This window comes from Papio anubis, chromosome 1, assembly GCF_008728515.1.
Source record: "Papio anubis isolate 15944 chromosome 1, Panubis1.0, whole genome shotgun sequence".
In the NCBI taxonomy this organism is placed as follows: Eukaryota; Metazoa; Chordata; class Mammalia; order Primates; family Cercopithecidae; genus Papio; species Papio anubis.
Genome location: NC_044976.1, coordinates 202,445,462 through 202,462,438, shown reverse-complemented (window position 1 = coordinate 202,462,438; position 16,977 = coordinate 202,445,462). Strand labels below are relative to the sequence as shown.

The 16,977-nt window shown below is 41.6% G+C and overlaps 1 protein-coding gene across 1 annotated transcript in view; it reads right to left on the bottom strand.

Annotated features, from left to right (window-relative positions):
- NTPCR (nucleoside-triphosphatase, cancer-related) overlaps positions 1-16,036 on the bottom strand; it is a 28,719-nt gene extending 12,683 nt beyond the window's left edge. The window contains exons 1-3 of the mRNA XM_003893760.4: positions 15,831-16,036; positions 10,828-10,990; positions 9,594-9,690 (exon numbers count right to left, since the gene is read on the bottom strand). Of these exons, the coding sequence (XP_003893809.3) occupies positions 9,594-9,690; positions 10,828-10,990; positions 15,831-15,864 (294 nt within the window). The 5' untranslated portion in view covers positions 15,865-16,036. The remainder of the gene's footprint in view (positions 1-9,593; positions 9,691-10,827; positions 10,991-15,830) is intronic.
- Positions 16,037-16,977: the final 941 nt, after the last annotated feature.

The following is a 16,977-nucleotide window of genomic DNA, read 5'->3' as shown; positions in this document are numbered from 1 at the left end:
AGTGGTGCCTGATAGCCTGGCCCTTCCCCAGTCACACATACTCTGGGCAGAAGCTGCTCCCCCGGACGTGCCAGAGATCCTCACCCCGGCACACAGACTAGCTCTGAGGCTCTTCCCGGATGTCCTAAATGGCCTCTCGGGACTCAAACGGGCTTACCCACATGGTCACCTGACCAAAGAGTGCTTGAATAGTGCCCGTGAGGTTTTCCAAGCTATCTTCAGACTGAAATGACACCTACTGGCTGACAGTCAGTCCAGTGAGATGGAGAGCCCAGTACTCCTTGTCCTCCTCATGCTCTGAGCACTTGGGACTGGCCCAGACATTTGGGCTCCTGGGACTCCATGACAGATTATGACACCACTCTGGCCCCCAGCTCCCTGGCAAACACAAACCCAATTGTGATGGGAGGCTCCTCTCAAGGTACTGCCATCCATCACCTCAATTAACTCCTCAAGAAGACGATCACAGCTATTGCTCTGTTGAGCACCTCCTAGAAGCCAGGGGCCAAGGCACTTTACAAGCATTACATTCGTCTTCTCAGCAACTTCACATAGCAGGTAACAGCATCTGTTTCACAGATGAGGAAATGAAATGAGGCATTAAGGGATTTACTCAAAAATCACTGAGAGCACAGTGACAGAGCTGGAGTCAAACCAGAGATCACCTGACTTGAAAGCTCTCTTCCACACCCTGTGTGCAATACGCTTCCACACTTTCATTCTGAAATAAAGGACAGCATCTAGGAAATTGACCTAACCATGGAGAAACTGCTTTCCCCTCCAATAAGAAGGAATAGCACTCTGGTGTTCAGGGATCTACAGAGGCATATGCACAAAACCTCAATTTATTTGGAGTAATCATACCGCTCTAAATTACTCAAAAAGAACTCATATTTTGGGCCTGAGAATAGTATCACCAAAATCATTTCATCAAGTATGGATAGTGAATGGCCCACAGCAGTAGGCAGATATGATAGAAAGTAAAAGGACTTCTCTCCTCTACCAGGAGCACATCCCCGTGCAGACGGTGGAAGAGCTATGACCAGGTATCCTGATATGTCCACCTTCCTGCCATTTCTTTATCACCTGACAGTGTTTACGAAAACCAAATTTAAAAACAAAAATTCACTTCCTTAGTAAAAATTTTCATCAATATGTAAGCTTTTGGTAAATGTTTGGTATCTCTGATACCTGATATCCTTTTCATTAGAAACTGCCTAGAGGAGAAAGAACTGATTGTTTTTGTTATAATAAAATGGTGATGGCTTTTCTAATGGGGAGGTAACCAGATACAAATAGAGAGAAGTACAGCTTAGAGTGGAAAAATGCTCAGCCATTATGGCTTTTTTTTAGTTCAGCTTCAATGTATAGTAATTTTATGTTTGTTAATTACTGCTCACCTTGCTGGAGAAAGTATTTCAAAAGAGAGTAGTTAAATTTGCTTGCCAATTAAGGCCTCAAGAGAAAATTATTTTTATCTTAAGATGATCTAATAAAGTTTAGATAAAATTATAATTGGCTAGGGGCAATCTGATGAGGAGGATGTGCGTGGTCTCCACACTATCTCCCCACTCACTGCTCATTAGTGTCAAAGAAAAAAATAGTAACTATACAGTGGAGAAATAGGACAATTCCTTGATCAGGTAATCAAAATTAATATCACTAAACATCACATGCCTCCAGATGAGCTACTCGAGAAGGACGCGTCACCACTTATGGAGTATTCCAGCTGAATCTGGTCACGAGGGAACATCAGAAAAACTCCAAAAGAGAAATGTTCTATTAAATTGGAACTACATTCTTTACAAATGTCAGTGTCCTAGAAGACAAAGAATGACTGTGGAAAGGTTCCAGATTAACAGAGGTTATGGAGATGTGACAACTAAGTGTAACATCTGACAATAGACTGGACGTTGAACTGGAGGAAAAGAAATGTTACAAAGAATATTAAGTCAACTGATGAAAATAAAACACTAATGATAGATTAAAGTATTTTTTCAATGTAAGATTTACAGAGGTTGGTAACTGTATTGATTATGTAAAAGCATATCCTTATTTTTAGGAAAAATATACTGAACATTTAGGAGTAAAGTACCTTGATGATTGCAACATATTCTCATATAGTCGCCCCCTTCCAGCTTATGTATTTATACACACACACACACACACACTCACACACACACAGAGAGAGAGAGAATAAGCAAACAAGGCAAATGATAAACATAGGTGACTCTGGATAATGAGAGTATACAGGTGTTCTTGCACTATTCTTACTCTTACAACTTTCTCTAAGAGTAAAATTTTATCCAAATGAACTTAAAAAAATTATCAGTGCAAAAAAAGAAAACACACATATAGTACTTTCTCAGTACCAGATTCAAGAAAACAACCAACTCACCCCGTATGAACTTCCTCCTAATGGAGTGTGGTTTTACACTGATATGCATGGGAGGCGAGAGAGAAGAAAGTGCTGGAAATGGGACAAAGTGAGTGAGGAAAAGGGAAAACGGCAACAGTTGACACAAACTCAACCCCAGTCCAGCTTAAGGGACATGCGACTTAAGGAGCATGCAACTTTTCTGTATTTCTTGAGTAGGCTGCAAGAAGAAAGACATGAAGGTGTCATAACCCAGGGCAAAAGCTTGCTTAGCGTCTAAATCCACAGAATCTCACCAACAATCAGAAATAATAAAGTCTCAGTCTCTGCTCAATAGAAATTATGAAGATTTGCCATGACAAATCTTGCAAAATGAACTGCAGAGTCAACCGCATACTGAATTTTCACTTCATTTTCCTAAGCTGATTCACTGTAGGAATGTCCTTACTGACAATTTAAAAACTGATTTTCTGTTTGCATCAGATAGCTTTTAATTTCCCTGGCTGATCCTGCATTATGGACTTGTAATACATGAGGTAGAGAAACAGAAGCTGAGGGAGAACAAAGAATCAAATGCCACATTTGCTAACGGCAATGACGGAAATTCTAGCAATGCTGAGGCGCTTGTCAATCTTTCAAGAATAGATCCTGATAGAACTTGGTTTTTCTGCATTCTTTCTAAAGCCAAGTGGCCTGAAACACTATGGAACACTTCCAGGTCAAGAGTCTAAAAAAACAAAAACAAACACAAAATACTTTTCCCTAGACAGGAGTCCTCTCACCTTCAAAGGAAGTTTCTAAGATTTCCCAAAGCAGAGTCTATTTCAGAATCAAAAGTAGATCCTGCTCTCAAAAACAATATACTTTAAAGCCTTATTTTAATCAAAACAGGAAAATACAAGGCTCAAACTATGTTGATTTTCCCTGGATGTTCTGATTTTAGCTTACTCTTCCTTTCACAGATCTTTGTAAAAGATGGCACTGTTCGCCTGGAAAACAGGGCTCTGAGTAGATGTCCTTTGCTCTTTAAAACATTATAATCTATTGTCTCCATTTTGTGTGAGTAGGAGATATGTTGAAAATCAATAAAATGGTACATCTTACATTGCATCAAATTTTAATAAAGCATTCAGGGTAGCTGTCAAAAAGGCCATTATGAAAAAGGCCAGCATTATCTTATCAGCCTTTATCATTAGAAAAAAGAAAAAAACAATCCTAATTCCAGTCGCACCAGAAAATAGGAAGGCCCTATGAATAACCTCAGCAATAAAAATTTTAAAGAAATAAATGGAGAAAGAGAAACATATTTTTGGCTGTGGAGAATTAAGACTATCTGAAAAATGAAGAGACCCGTTATGTCAAAATAGCTATAGTTCCTATCACTCCATATGACACATTTTTTTTGATGGATAATAAACTCTTGATTCTATAGTTCGCTCCAGCTCTACCACTTATGCAATCAGTGTGTCCCTGGGCAAGTAACTTTCCATTCTATGCCTCAGTTTCCTCATCTGTAAAATAGGAATATAATGATAGTGTTCTGAGGATTAAATGAGTTCACGCCTGGCACATAGTTTGCACTCAATAATAGCTTACTACTACTAGTGCCACCATTATTACAGTTTCTGAACAAGGCCATTTTTTGAAGAAGAAAAATAAAAACGATTACCATGGTAATTAAAATACTATGGTACTGATGCAAGGATCAAACAGATCAATGGAAGAGAACAGATAACTCTGAAACACTACACATAAACACGCACACATAAATAGCTTTAATATAATTAAGCATAAAAACTAATTAGAAACGGGTTATTTAACAGTTTTAGTAAACTGGCTAAATATCTGGAAGAAAATCAGTTGAGAATCTCATAGCATATTACACTCAAGATAAATCCAAATGGATTGAAAACATAAATGTTTTTAAAAAGCATGCAGAAAAAGAAATATATAGGTAAAATTTTATATAAATTTGGAATAGGCACAGACTTTTCTCTATGTTGAAGGGAAAACAATCACCAAAGTGAAGTGCTAACCTGAGAAAAATAGAATCAATAATATAAAAAGGCTATCTGCTTTATAAAAGATCTATTTAAGCCCAAAGAAAATAAATGGGAAGAGCAATGGATGAACAATTTAAATTAAGGAAAACTTAATGAACAACTGAAAAACATTTAACCCCATTAGTAATTGAAAAATGCAAATCAAAACAAAGAGGTGTGTTGAAAATAAGCAGAGTGCTCAGGACTGGCAAAGTGCAGCAAGATAAGCACACTCACACCCTGACAGTGGGACACAAAGTCAACGCCGCACCATCAAGACCTTGAAGGTTCACACCCCACCAGCTCAGACTTCACCTTTTAGACCCTCCCCAGGGAAACAATCACGGCTACAGAAAAGGACTCATGTATAAAGGGTGCTTTGTTGCAAGTTTACTTACAATGGTGATACAGAGCCTGAATGCCCAACACTGAGGGAGTAATTGTTAAATCAAAGATGAAAACTCATATCATGAAATAGGATGAAACCACTAAAATCTCCCAGCTTTGAAGATTAGCGTGTTGTGAGACCATTCCCATGTCCCTCAATCACATTAAGGGAAACACACCAAGCCTATGAAACTATATATAACATTTTCCCTGATCTTGAATGACTGAATAAATAAACCAGGTATACAAAACGGGCAGAAACAAAATAAGCTAATATTGGCTAACTTAGTGATAAGATTATGAGTTATTCACATTGTATTTTTATTTTTATTTTACTTTTTTTATAATTTTTTTTAACCGTGAATATCTAGAACTTGAAAACTCAGGAAAATAACAAATGGTGACAAATAAGGAAAGAATTAACTCATGGAATGAAAAAAAAATTAACAGTCAACCCTACTAAAGGCTTTCCAAAAACCAAAAACCAGTCTAGAACGCTTTCCACACACACTCTATTTTTCTTTATTTCTCACGAGCGACCATGATGCTCAGGCTCCATTCCTGTCTAAAGAAACGTAACCAGGCTGGGCGCAGTGGCTCACACCTGCAATCCCAGCACTTTGGGAGGCCAAGGCCAGTGAATCACGAGGGCAGGAGTTCAAGACCAGCCTGGCCAAGATGGTGAAACCCTGTCTCTACTAAAAATACAAAAATTAGCTGGGCACAGTGGCAGGTGCCTGTAATCCCAGCTACTCAGGAGGCTGAGGCACAAGAATCGCTTGAACCCGGGATGTGAAGGTCGCAGTGAGCTGAGATGGCGCCACTGCACTCTAGCCTGGGCAACAGAGCAAGACTGTCTAAAAAAAAAAAAAAAAGACCAGAAAAGAAAAGAAAAAGAAAAAAGAAACACAACCAGAGCAGCTTTGCAAGGTGGACCTGGGTTGTGCCTGGGCCTCCCGAGCCTATCCCTCACCTGGAGCTGCTCTTCAGCTCCCGGTTTTTTTTTTTTTTTGAGGTGGAGTCTTATTCTGTCACCCAGGCTGGAATGCAATGGCGCCATCTTAGTTCACTGCAACCTCTGCCTCCGGGGTTCCAGCGATTCTCCTGCCTCAGCCTCCTGAGTAGCTGGGACTACAGGCGTGTACCACCATACCCAGCTGATTTTTGTTTTTGTTTTTGTTTTTAGTAGATACTGGGTTTCACTATATTGGCCAGGTTGGTCTCAAACTCCTGGCCTGAAGTGATCTGCTCGCCTCAGACTCCCAAAGAGCTGGGATTACAGGCATGAGCCGCTGCAACCAGTCCTAGCCACATCCTTACTTCCCCATCTGCAAACAGGCATAGCCCTGCTTGATCTAATTAGAGAAGTACTGTTTTCTTATTTTTTGTAGCATTAAAACACACACACACACACACACACACACACACACACACACCCCTCAAACTATCTTTCACTCATACATAGTGACACTTCTTACACACAATGGATATCTATTATTGGAATTTGTGTTTTCATAGATCCCAGCACTATGAACACTGTGTCCCTTTATAAAGGGTTTCTAACATTTCCAGTTTACTTGGTTGTTTTCATTGCCAGTGTCAAAAATGGTCTGTTTATACTCCCCAGTTTTGTTGCCTAATTATTTTAACTGATATTCTTTTCATTTTTTTCTTTAGTATAAAGATAAAACACTAATTCCTATTCCTTTCTTCATTCCCATAAAATATATAAGACGGGAGAAAAATTTCTGCTCCAGAAAAGAAATCCATGACCCTGACTGGGTAAGAATCCTGTATTAGTCCATTTTCACACTGCTATAACTACCTGAGACTGGATAATTTATAAACAAAAGAGGTATAATTGACTCACAGTTCCCCATGGTTGGGGACGCCTCAGGAAACTTACAATCATGGTGGAAGGCGGAGGGAAAGCAAGGATATTCTTCACATGGCAGCAGGAGAGAGAGGGAGTGCGGGGGAAACCACCACTTTTAAAACCACTGGATCTCATGAGAACTCCCTCATTATCAGGAGAACAACACAGGGGAAATCCCCCCCATAATCTAATCACCTCCTACAAGGTCCCTCCTTTCACATATGGGAATTACAAATCAAGATGAGATTTGGGTGGGGACACAGAGCCAAACCATATCAAATCCCCTGCCAGGAACTTTTTCTACATGGAATGTACACGTCTGCATTTGGCAATCAGAATATTAAAAGTTGGGAGAAGTCTGTATTTCTTTATTTTTTAATTAAAAAACAGATTCATGCTCTGATCTGGTCAGCATATGATCTCTTATATAATCTCGCAGCTAGACACTAAACACCTGTGCAAACGCTTCTCCCAGGATTTGGTCTACTCTGCCTGAGCAGGGTAAGTAAAAAATTCTTTGTATTGACCCAGTCAGCTCCTAAAAGCAGAATCTTCACTTGGTATTTCATTTGAAGTATTTCACTTGCCTTTTGAACATTTAAGTAGAGAGGAATGTATGTGACGGGAAAACAACTAAAAAGAAAAGTATCATGTTCTCTGCTCCCACACAACACAGCAGCCACAAGAGTCACCAGCACAGGAACTGAGGGAAAGTTCCAAGAGGAAGGAATTAGGGAAGAAGGAGGTGGGAGGAGGAAACAGGGTATAGGAAGAAAAGGAGAACTTGGTGGATTCCAAGAAACACAACCCCCTGCTGAAACAGACCATAAGATACCACCAGCCCTCTGAGATTACAGGATATCCTCAGAGGCTATAGCTAAAATCTTCAGCAGCCTTTGGGCAATCACCATTACATACTTCAGCTGAGCTCTGAATGTCAAGGAGCAGAGAGGCAAACAACTGGGAAGATAGTGTGCTCACCAAAAAATACGGCAAGTGCCAAGGGCCTCAGCTGGCATGTGTGGGAAGTCTGAGTGAACCCGTGTGGCTGAGGATTGGCAAGATGAGGTCAGAGGTTAGAAAGGCCAGATACCACAGGGCTACAGGGTCTTCTAGGCCATTGAAAGGACCTTGGACTTTATTCTTGGTGCCATAGAAACCTCTGGATGGTTTATAATTGGTTTTTGAGACAGGTCTGTATCATTTAATTTTCACAAATCAAAGTAGTAAGTCTATAATAGATTAAATGACACTCACATCCCTTAACATGGTCCACAGAGCCCTGCATCTCATGGCCCCCACCTCACCAAACTCACCTTCTTCACCTGCTCCTGCTCCAGGGCTCCGAGGCCTTAATGCATCTGTTCCTGCCATTCAGAATATTCTCCCTAGAGCTCCCCACCCTGACACATACGAATACCCCGACACTAACTCTCTCTCTCCAGTGCCCTCTCACCTGTTCCTTTCTGTTTAAATGTCATCTTCTCAGAACTCTTTTCTGGTTCCTTGGTCTAAAGTCAGTTCTTCCCGTCCCTCCCCACAGCACCCTGTTCTTTCCTTCACAGCATGAATGACAATGACAAGTATAAATTTACTGAGTGTCTGCCTTTCCCACTAGACAGTTTTGAGAGAGTAGAAAACATGTCTGTTTTGTTCATGACTGTATATGGAGTACTTGATAAATATCTGATAAATAGATACATAAAACAATACATCATAAAACAAAAGTTGGTTATTTGAAAAGATCATCTAAATTGACAAACTTTTAGACTGACCAAGAAAAAAATAGAAGATTTAAATAACTAAAATAAAGGATGAAAGAAGTGACAATACCACCAATCTTACCAAATAAAAAGCATGGGTGAATCTATGAACAACTGTATGTCAACAACTTAGATACTTCAGATGAAATGGACAAATTACTAAAAGGTACAAATTACCACAACTGATCAACAAAAAATACAAAATCAACAGACCTATAGGAAGAGATTGAATTGGTAATTTAAAAGCTTCTCACCAAGAAAAACCTAGCCCACATGGCTTCTCTAGTGAATTCTATCAATCATTCAAAGAAAAATCAATACCAATCATCCACAAACTCTTCCAAAAATTAGAAGAGAAGGAAACACTTCCTAACTCCATGAGACCAGTACAAACCTGATACCAAAACTAACCAACAATATCCCAAGAAAAGAAAGCTACAGACCACAACTTTTGTGAATAAAGATGCAGAAATCCTCAACAAAATATGCCTGAGTAAACTCTATACAAATAAGACATAGTTAACATCATACATAATGGTGAAAGACTAAATACTTTCTAAGATTAGGAGTAGGACAAGGATGTCTACTCTCACCACTTTTATTCAGTGTTGGACTGGAGGCTCTAGCCAGGGTAATTAGGCAAGCGAATGAAATAAAAGGCATTCCAAGTAGAAAGAAAGAAGCCGTAAGATGTCAATAGTGTTTTTCTTTTTTGAAAAAGGTAATATAATAATATAATGTGTTAACTGCTTACAGTACTTGGCAGGCATTCAATAACAACTGGCTATTATGTTCATATAATGACATTTTCTCTTCCTAAATGTTTGTTGTGCTATGAAACCAGGTTAAGATATGACTGTGAGAAGACAGAGGAAAGACCTATCTTTGGGAATTGGTACCTGGGCATTAAGAGCCTTTCCAAAATAAAATATTTATATGTACTGCACTTATAGGAATTTACTTGTAGCTCAGAGTGATAGCAAATTATGTTGTTTATCCTTATTAAGACTCAATCACCTGATGACTTTGCAACTGTAAAATGCAAAACCGGGACCTTTAAGAGCAAAAGGCATTCTGTTTCCATGGCCAGCAACTCCCACAATGCACTAGGAGCAGATGGGTTCAAAAAGCAGAAACCACGTACTCACATTCCTCAAGACGGGGAGTGCCAACTGCTCAAAAGAAGTCATGTCAACCACATACTGCCCAACTCGGCATTCACGTTTTCCAGGTGGAGGCTCCAACCTGAAGGAAAAGACATTGTGTTCTTTGTCGAAAAACTCCTGTATTGATTTCTGGTTTTTAGCTGCTCCACTGAGCCTCTGGCATTCCACATACGCTAAATCATCCTTAAAAATGAAAAACACAAAATGCGGTGGTCTGCTGCCGAGACCAGCTCGGTTGGGGAGACCCTAACCCAGCGGTGCTAGAGGAATTAAACACACACAGAAATATAGAGGTGGGGAGTGGGAAATCAGGGGTCTCACAGCCTTCAGAGCTGAGAGCCTCGAACAGAGATTTACCCACATATTTATTAACAGCAAGTCAGTGATAAGCATTGTTTCTATAGATTATAGATTAACTAAAAGTATTCCCTATGGGAAATAAAGGGATGGGCCAAAATAAAAGGATGGGCTCTGGCTAGTTATCTGCAGCAGGAGCATGTCCTTAAGACACAGATCGCTCATGCTATTGTTTGGGGTTTAAGAACGCCTTTAAGGGGTTTTCCGCTCTGGATGGGTCAGGTGTTCCTTGCCCTCATTCTGGTAAACCCACAACCTTCCAGCGTGGGCGTCATGGCCATCATGAACATGTCACAGTGCTGCAGAGATTTTGTTTATGGCCAGTTTTGGGGCCAGTTTATGGCCAGATTTGGGGGAGCCTGTTTCCAACAGTCTGCAAAGCTGATCAGGTTTTCTCTGCTTTGAACAGAGCTACCCTAAGTGTCCACACCTCCAACAATGGGCCTTGCAGTTACGGCAGGGCTCTCTCTTAAGGTCCAAGCAGCTACTACATCAAGTCTTCGAAAAGTGGCACCAGAAACAGGACTAAGAATTATAAAGTGAGAGGAGTTTATGACTTGGTGAATAAGTTTTAAGTAAAATATCACTTTCTTATACGTTTTTCATGTGATGGTTTCATTCTGTTTTCTGTCTCTGAGAAATCCCTAAAGGCCCAAGATTCTTGAGGATAGATGAGATCATTGGGCTCAACCCTGTGCCCAGGGAGAAACTCTCAGTCTAAAGGGAAAGCAGATAGGCATCCAAGGACCCAACAGAGTATCTGCTTTCGGTGAATTTAGCTCTTGTTGAAAAGCTCCCAAAGCACAGATGGAAAGGGGAGGTTAGATAATAAAACACCACAGAAATGAAAAATCAGTACCCAACTCTCGATAAAGGCCCCCGGGTGCCGGACAGCGTGACGACATCGAATCCTATTCTTCTCCCTCCCTGTCTGACTTCTTCCGTATAAAATCCATCGACAGGCACACCAGAGGATTTTAAAACCTCACTGGCTTTCTGGATCAATGTTGTTTTTCCAACCCCTAAAATAAAAAAAAAAAAAGAAGAAAAGCCCATTAGGAAACATTCCCTTACTAGAGAACACACAGCCCTTGCGGACTCTGAGACAGCAATTACGGTGGGTAGAGAAATGGGCTGTAAGTGGATTTATGAATATGAACTTCAATTTAATTTTGATTGCTCCAGGTGTTAAAAATGCTTAATTTCAAGTAGAAACAAGCATAATAAAAACAAGGATGATATCTTGAGGTTTATTTTTAAATTGTGAAACACTGTTAATTTTGTCACATACACAATCCCAGAATCAACTGAGTGGTTCCTGATGACATTCTCACGTGCCATTTGCATCCTGTGAAATGGTTTACAGTTTCCATTTTTCTGCCCGGGAAGTAACACTGGTCACACTTGAGTCAGGGGCTGGGAATTTAAGATTTCAGCTTTCAAGAGATTACAAATGGACCTACACTTAACAGTGGGAAAATCAATTTGTTCCTCCTTGGACTTACATTGCTGTAACTCCTGAAAATGTGTCTCTTAAATACCATTAGCATCCCTGTTAATGGTCACTTTCAAACTTTTTCATAACAGCAAGCCTATCAGGTTGGCAACTCCTTCCAACATCATCTTTTCCAGGGTCTGTAAGCATTTCTTCACCTTTATCCCCCACACCTTCCCCAATTTGAACCTATGCACCTCCGCCCCCTTATCCTCCCCACCTTGATCCTTCCTTTCCATCCAGCCTGGCCAGCTGACTACTCTGATGAACTCATGGGTTTATAAGCACCAACAGGTGCTACCGAATACAGTAATACTAATCACTGACATTATGGGGCCAGACACTGTTCTAGCACACTTCGGAAGCATTTTCTTGAGCACACTTCGGAAGCATTTTCTTGGTTAAGTCCTCGCAACCATCCTCGGAGGCAATTACCATGTTTATGCATATTTTACAGATGAAGAAACTGAGGCACACAGTGGTTAGGTATTTTACCCAAGGCTATACCCCTCATAAGGACCATACCTTTCAACATGGGCCTTTACCTGTCACCATGACTTTTTAAAATATGAGTCTTGCTCCCAATATGGATTTAAGTAAATGGCATCATGACTACCCTACAACGGAAAGAGAGAGAAAACTCCTAGCATGTCTGCAAGGGAGCTATTTTGAGATACTACAGAGTTGCAAATCATGCTATTTCTAAGACTACCCACTCTTTTAAACCTCCTTGACATAAAATATGATCCATTATTCTTATTTAATGTATCTATCTTCACACTTCACATTAAAATAATGGCACCTGGCTTTCTGGAACGTGAACAGCAACCCAAGAGGATTCTGGCTACAGTGAGCCACAGTGAGCATGCGGCTGGTAGAACTGTGGAGAACATAAAATGATGAAATTCTAATCCAGCCCTGGCCCTCAGTAACAACTGCCTTAGGAAAGTCACTGAAGAATCTGTTTCATGCAAGTAATGGCACTGCTGAATGTGTAAGCTGGTACTCCTTTTCTGAAGGGCAATTTCAATGTGCCTACCACAGCACCCTGCAGTTCATGACCAGGAATTCATCCTCAGGGAACAACATCAGCAGTACAAAATATGTGAAATAGGACATTCACTGCAACGTTCTTTGTAATAGCATAACACTGAAAACAACCTAAATGTTGATTAGTAAGAGAATGTTAACTCATGGCACCACGCATACAATAGCACATAAATACACAGGAATACCATGCAGCCATTAAAAAATATACCGCTTATGTGTATTTATTAGCATGGAAAATAGACCACAGTGTATGAAAATAATATATGAAAAAAGCAGGTTAATAGCAGAAACCATTCCATTATGTTTTTTTAAAAAATGGTCAAGTACGTATGTGTCTACAGAAAAAAAAAATATCAAGAATACAGAACAAAGATTTACAACGTTCATTTCTGTATGTTGAAATTCCCTGTGATTGTCACTTTCTTCCTTAAAACTTTTTTTTTTTTAATTCTTATCCTGAATGGTTCTTACTCTTATCCTAACAAAAAACGCTGTTTATATTTTGAAAAAGGTAAAATGGAGCAATGGTAACTATTCCTGTTCACAAAGGGTATACTCTGGGGACTGTATGTTGTGTAGAACATAGTACACCAATAAATAGGAAGCATTAGGGCAAAGTCCCTTTCGGCTTCTTCAGCTCTAGGAATCTTCTTTCAGTTAATTTTTTCTTCATTAATTAAGCTGCTACCCCAGTGCTGTCTGGATAAGAAATGATCTCTGCTTCAGGAGACCTCGAGATGGTAGCTGTATACCAGGCACAAACAGATCTGAAAGCTCTGGAATTATTTTGGTTCTGGTTCTCCCCTAAGCAAATCCTCAGATAAAGATTCAAGTGCAGGTAGTTTAACCTAGGCTGTGACAACATGATGAACTGGTAGGGAAGAAATTCAGAAAGGGAAGGGAAGGACACCAGCATGAGGTGCACTATCAAGCAAGTTCCACTGGGGGCAGCTGGAGCTTCATCCCACTGGGGAATCCTAAGGGACAAGTCAGGGCAAGTGGCTCAGTTATCCTGTCTGAGGAGTGAGGAAGTAGGGAATTTATCAACTAACTTTCACCAATCACCGGTTGAAGGCTAATCCCAGGGCACAGGAATTCCCTGGCTCTTCTGGCCTGCTCTGTGTGCAGGCCAACTGGGCTCCAGGGACCAGAGAAAGCCCTCCAAGATGAGTCACAGGTACAGACAGTTGGAAATCGGAAAAAATGTTAAGTGCCAGGGACACTAAGAGGATATGCAACAAAAAGTGACCTCTTTGCGAGGAGACTTTACCTGAACATGTTGAGAAGGCAGAAAGAAACTAGGCAAATAAAAATACCAGACAATAACTCCTAATGGGGAAAAAATGTTGTGTGTAAAAGGAAAAGAAAAAAAGAAAAATTTGAGGGCATGGTGGTGCATGCCTGTAGTACTAGCTACTACGAAGGCTGAGGCGGGAAGATGGTTTGAGTCTGGGAGGTGGAGGCTGCAGTGAGCCAAGATTGTGTCACTGCACTCCAACCTGGGCAACAGAGAGAGACCCTGTCTCAGTAAGAAGGAAAAGAAAGATGGGTAAGGTGGCTCACACTTATAATCCCAGTATTTTGGGAGTCCCAGGTGGGAGGATCATTTGAGGGTAGGAGTTGGAGATCAGCCTGGGCAACATAACAAGAGACAGGTCTCTACAAAAAACCAAAAATTACCTGGGTGTGGTGACATGCGCTTCTAGTCCCAGCTATTCAGGAGGTTGAAGCGCGAGGACCACTTAAGCCTAGGGAGTTTGAGAATGCAGTGAGCTATAATTGTTTCACTGCACTCCAGCCTGAGTGATAGAGCAAGATCCTGTCTCTAAAATAAATAAATAAATGGAAAATAAACGATAGATTATTATGTGGCTCTGTTGTGATTATCTTTACATGGCCATAATACTATAAACATTGACTAATATAAGTTACATTGTAACTACATTAAGAAGAGGAGGAGAAAAGACAAAGGTGTGTGAATTCGAGGACAGGTTTAAGAGAGCTACACTGTAGAATCTGAGTCTTTCAACTACGTGTAGATAAGACTTTGATAAAGAAAGCAGAAACAAGAACCACCACCAATACAATCACGGTAAGAGGACACCTCCATTATAAAACACACAGATGCCTTGAGGTCAACCTGCTAAGTATCAAACTGCATTCCAAGTTTCAAATAAAGGACCGACAAACCAACTTTCAGAAAATAGTTCTTTGCAGTACTTAGGAGTGAGTTTGGATAGCAGGCATTTCTCAAACCACCCTCCTCCTCCTCCTCACCCTCTGCTCCCCATCTCCCCCATCCAATGCCTGATAAAATTCCAAAGTCTGCAATATTAGCTGTAGTCTTTGCTACTTACGGCTAAACATAATCATTAAAATAAAGTGAAAGAGAATTCTAGATCCAGGGTTACAGCCTTTGATACCTGAACCCACAATAAACTTCAAAATTAGATTTGCCTTAAAAAGCAGCTGAAATCACTCTCTCCACTCTTAGCACGTCTTTCTTGTTTTTAGCCTATCTGATGCGACCACCACCATCCTACCTGTCCTTTTTAGTAATGCTTGATAAATGGGTCGCGCCTTGATTTAAAAGCATCTCCTCCTACACCTCTCGTCTGACCTCAACGCTATCCCACTTCTCAGATGAGAACTCCACAGGCCACAGGGTTGAGGGATCTGACAGATGTCAGGAGGGGACAGCGACAGGAATAAGCAAGAGTGTCTAAGAAGGGCTCCTGTAGGTACCAAAGCTTCTCCACCTGTGGCCTCAGCTGTGGTGGGAATTCGTGGGGATGGAGACGGGGATGGGGGTGGGGGGATGAACTCAGATGGGAAAGAAAGGTTACAACTTCAGCTTTGCTCTCCTCCAACTAAAATTTACCATGTTTTTGCACGATGAATGTAGCAAAGACCCTCAGGAAGGAAGTACCTGTGACTACCAATAGAAATCAGACATCTCCACTTCACCTCACGGTTGCTGCAAATCTCTTGAAATACCATTTGTGCAGACCACAACGTCAACACTAAAGTAAGGAGTTACCGCTGCCGCTGGCCCCTGCGGTTTCAGCCCTTCATCAAGAAGCCGGCCTAGGACCCCTCACAAGTGTGTTCTAATCCTTTAGGCCCTACGTCTTTTAAATCACGTTTTCCAGGAAGTAGTACAAACTCTTCAGACTACCAAGCCCGCCATTTAAATTGGGAACTTCAGAGGCCGGAGCCCTGGAGCCGGGGTCCGTCCCCGACAGCACAGGGTCGCCCCCAGCCCGCGCGCCCCCACCCCCTCGGCCTCTCGGAGGTGGGTATCCCCGCAGGGTTACCTGGGGGCCCTGTTAGGAACACGTGCCGGGCCATGCGGGGGCGGGGGTAGGGGTTGCGGTCAGGGTACCAGTCCGGGTTGGGGTCGCTACTCAGCTCAGGTCCGGACTAGGGTCGCGATTCAGGACCCGCCCACCGCGTGTCGCAGCCCAGTCCCCAAGCGGTACTTCGACCGGAAGCACCGCCCTCAAGACCACGCATGCGCCTTCTACCATGTCCTCGATCCGCGCCTGCGTACTCAACCCTCGGCGTTTCTGCCTCTGCGGCGGCAGTTCCTAAAAGCGGAGCGGGTTGTGCGGTCTCTAAGTTTCATCCTGGGTTCCGGGCTTTTGTGGGGTATTTGCAGAGATAAGTGCGTGAGAACGTCAGTTATTAAACTGTTGCTGCTTCAAGTGAGCGCCATCACCCAGGTTCTGCCCCTTGCCTCCGGACCTAGGAGCTGAAATTGCCCAAGGCTGCGGGGACAGCCCTTTTGTAGAAGGTTTGTGACCTGGAAGCATTCCTCAAAGGGGGATGCCATGTTAATGACTCCAACCTTGTTCTCAGCCATTCCTGCAGAATAGAATCAGCTGGGGAGTTTTAAACTTGTTCTGATGCCTGGGTTTCACCTGCAGTAACAAGGGATGTCTTCTGACAAAATTACAAGTTTAGTTTAAAGATCTAATTGGCTTATATTTAGGATCTAGAATCGGAAATAAATCATTCCATTAAAGCAAGTAGAGTGTTCCAGTAAGCTGCGCAGAGGAGGCTGGCTTTATGGGCAAAAAAAGGCTGAAGAAAAAAACAACAACGAGTGGGTATTTCAAAGTTACTTTCCTTATAGGGTTAAAACAGATTGGACTTCGTTATTGTACTGACTCAGGTTGATTAAAATCTCCTGGTTTTTGGGAAAACTGGCCTGTTTCAAAGTTCAGTTTGGTTACATGGCACTTGGCACAAGTGACTCGATTCTGGTTTGGTCTAGTCTGCTAGGGCCAGTCCAAAACAATGACCTCCCATATATCTTGTTTAACATGAGTCATTGGTCTTGGGCGAGTCCTGAGCATCTGTATTCTTTTTCTTCTTTCTAAACTCCAGGAAGTTCCTGAAGTGCGCTAGGGTTGAGAACCACTGGTGTAGGCAGACTTCCCGTCCTCAGCCATGCATGGG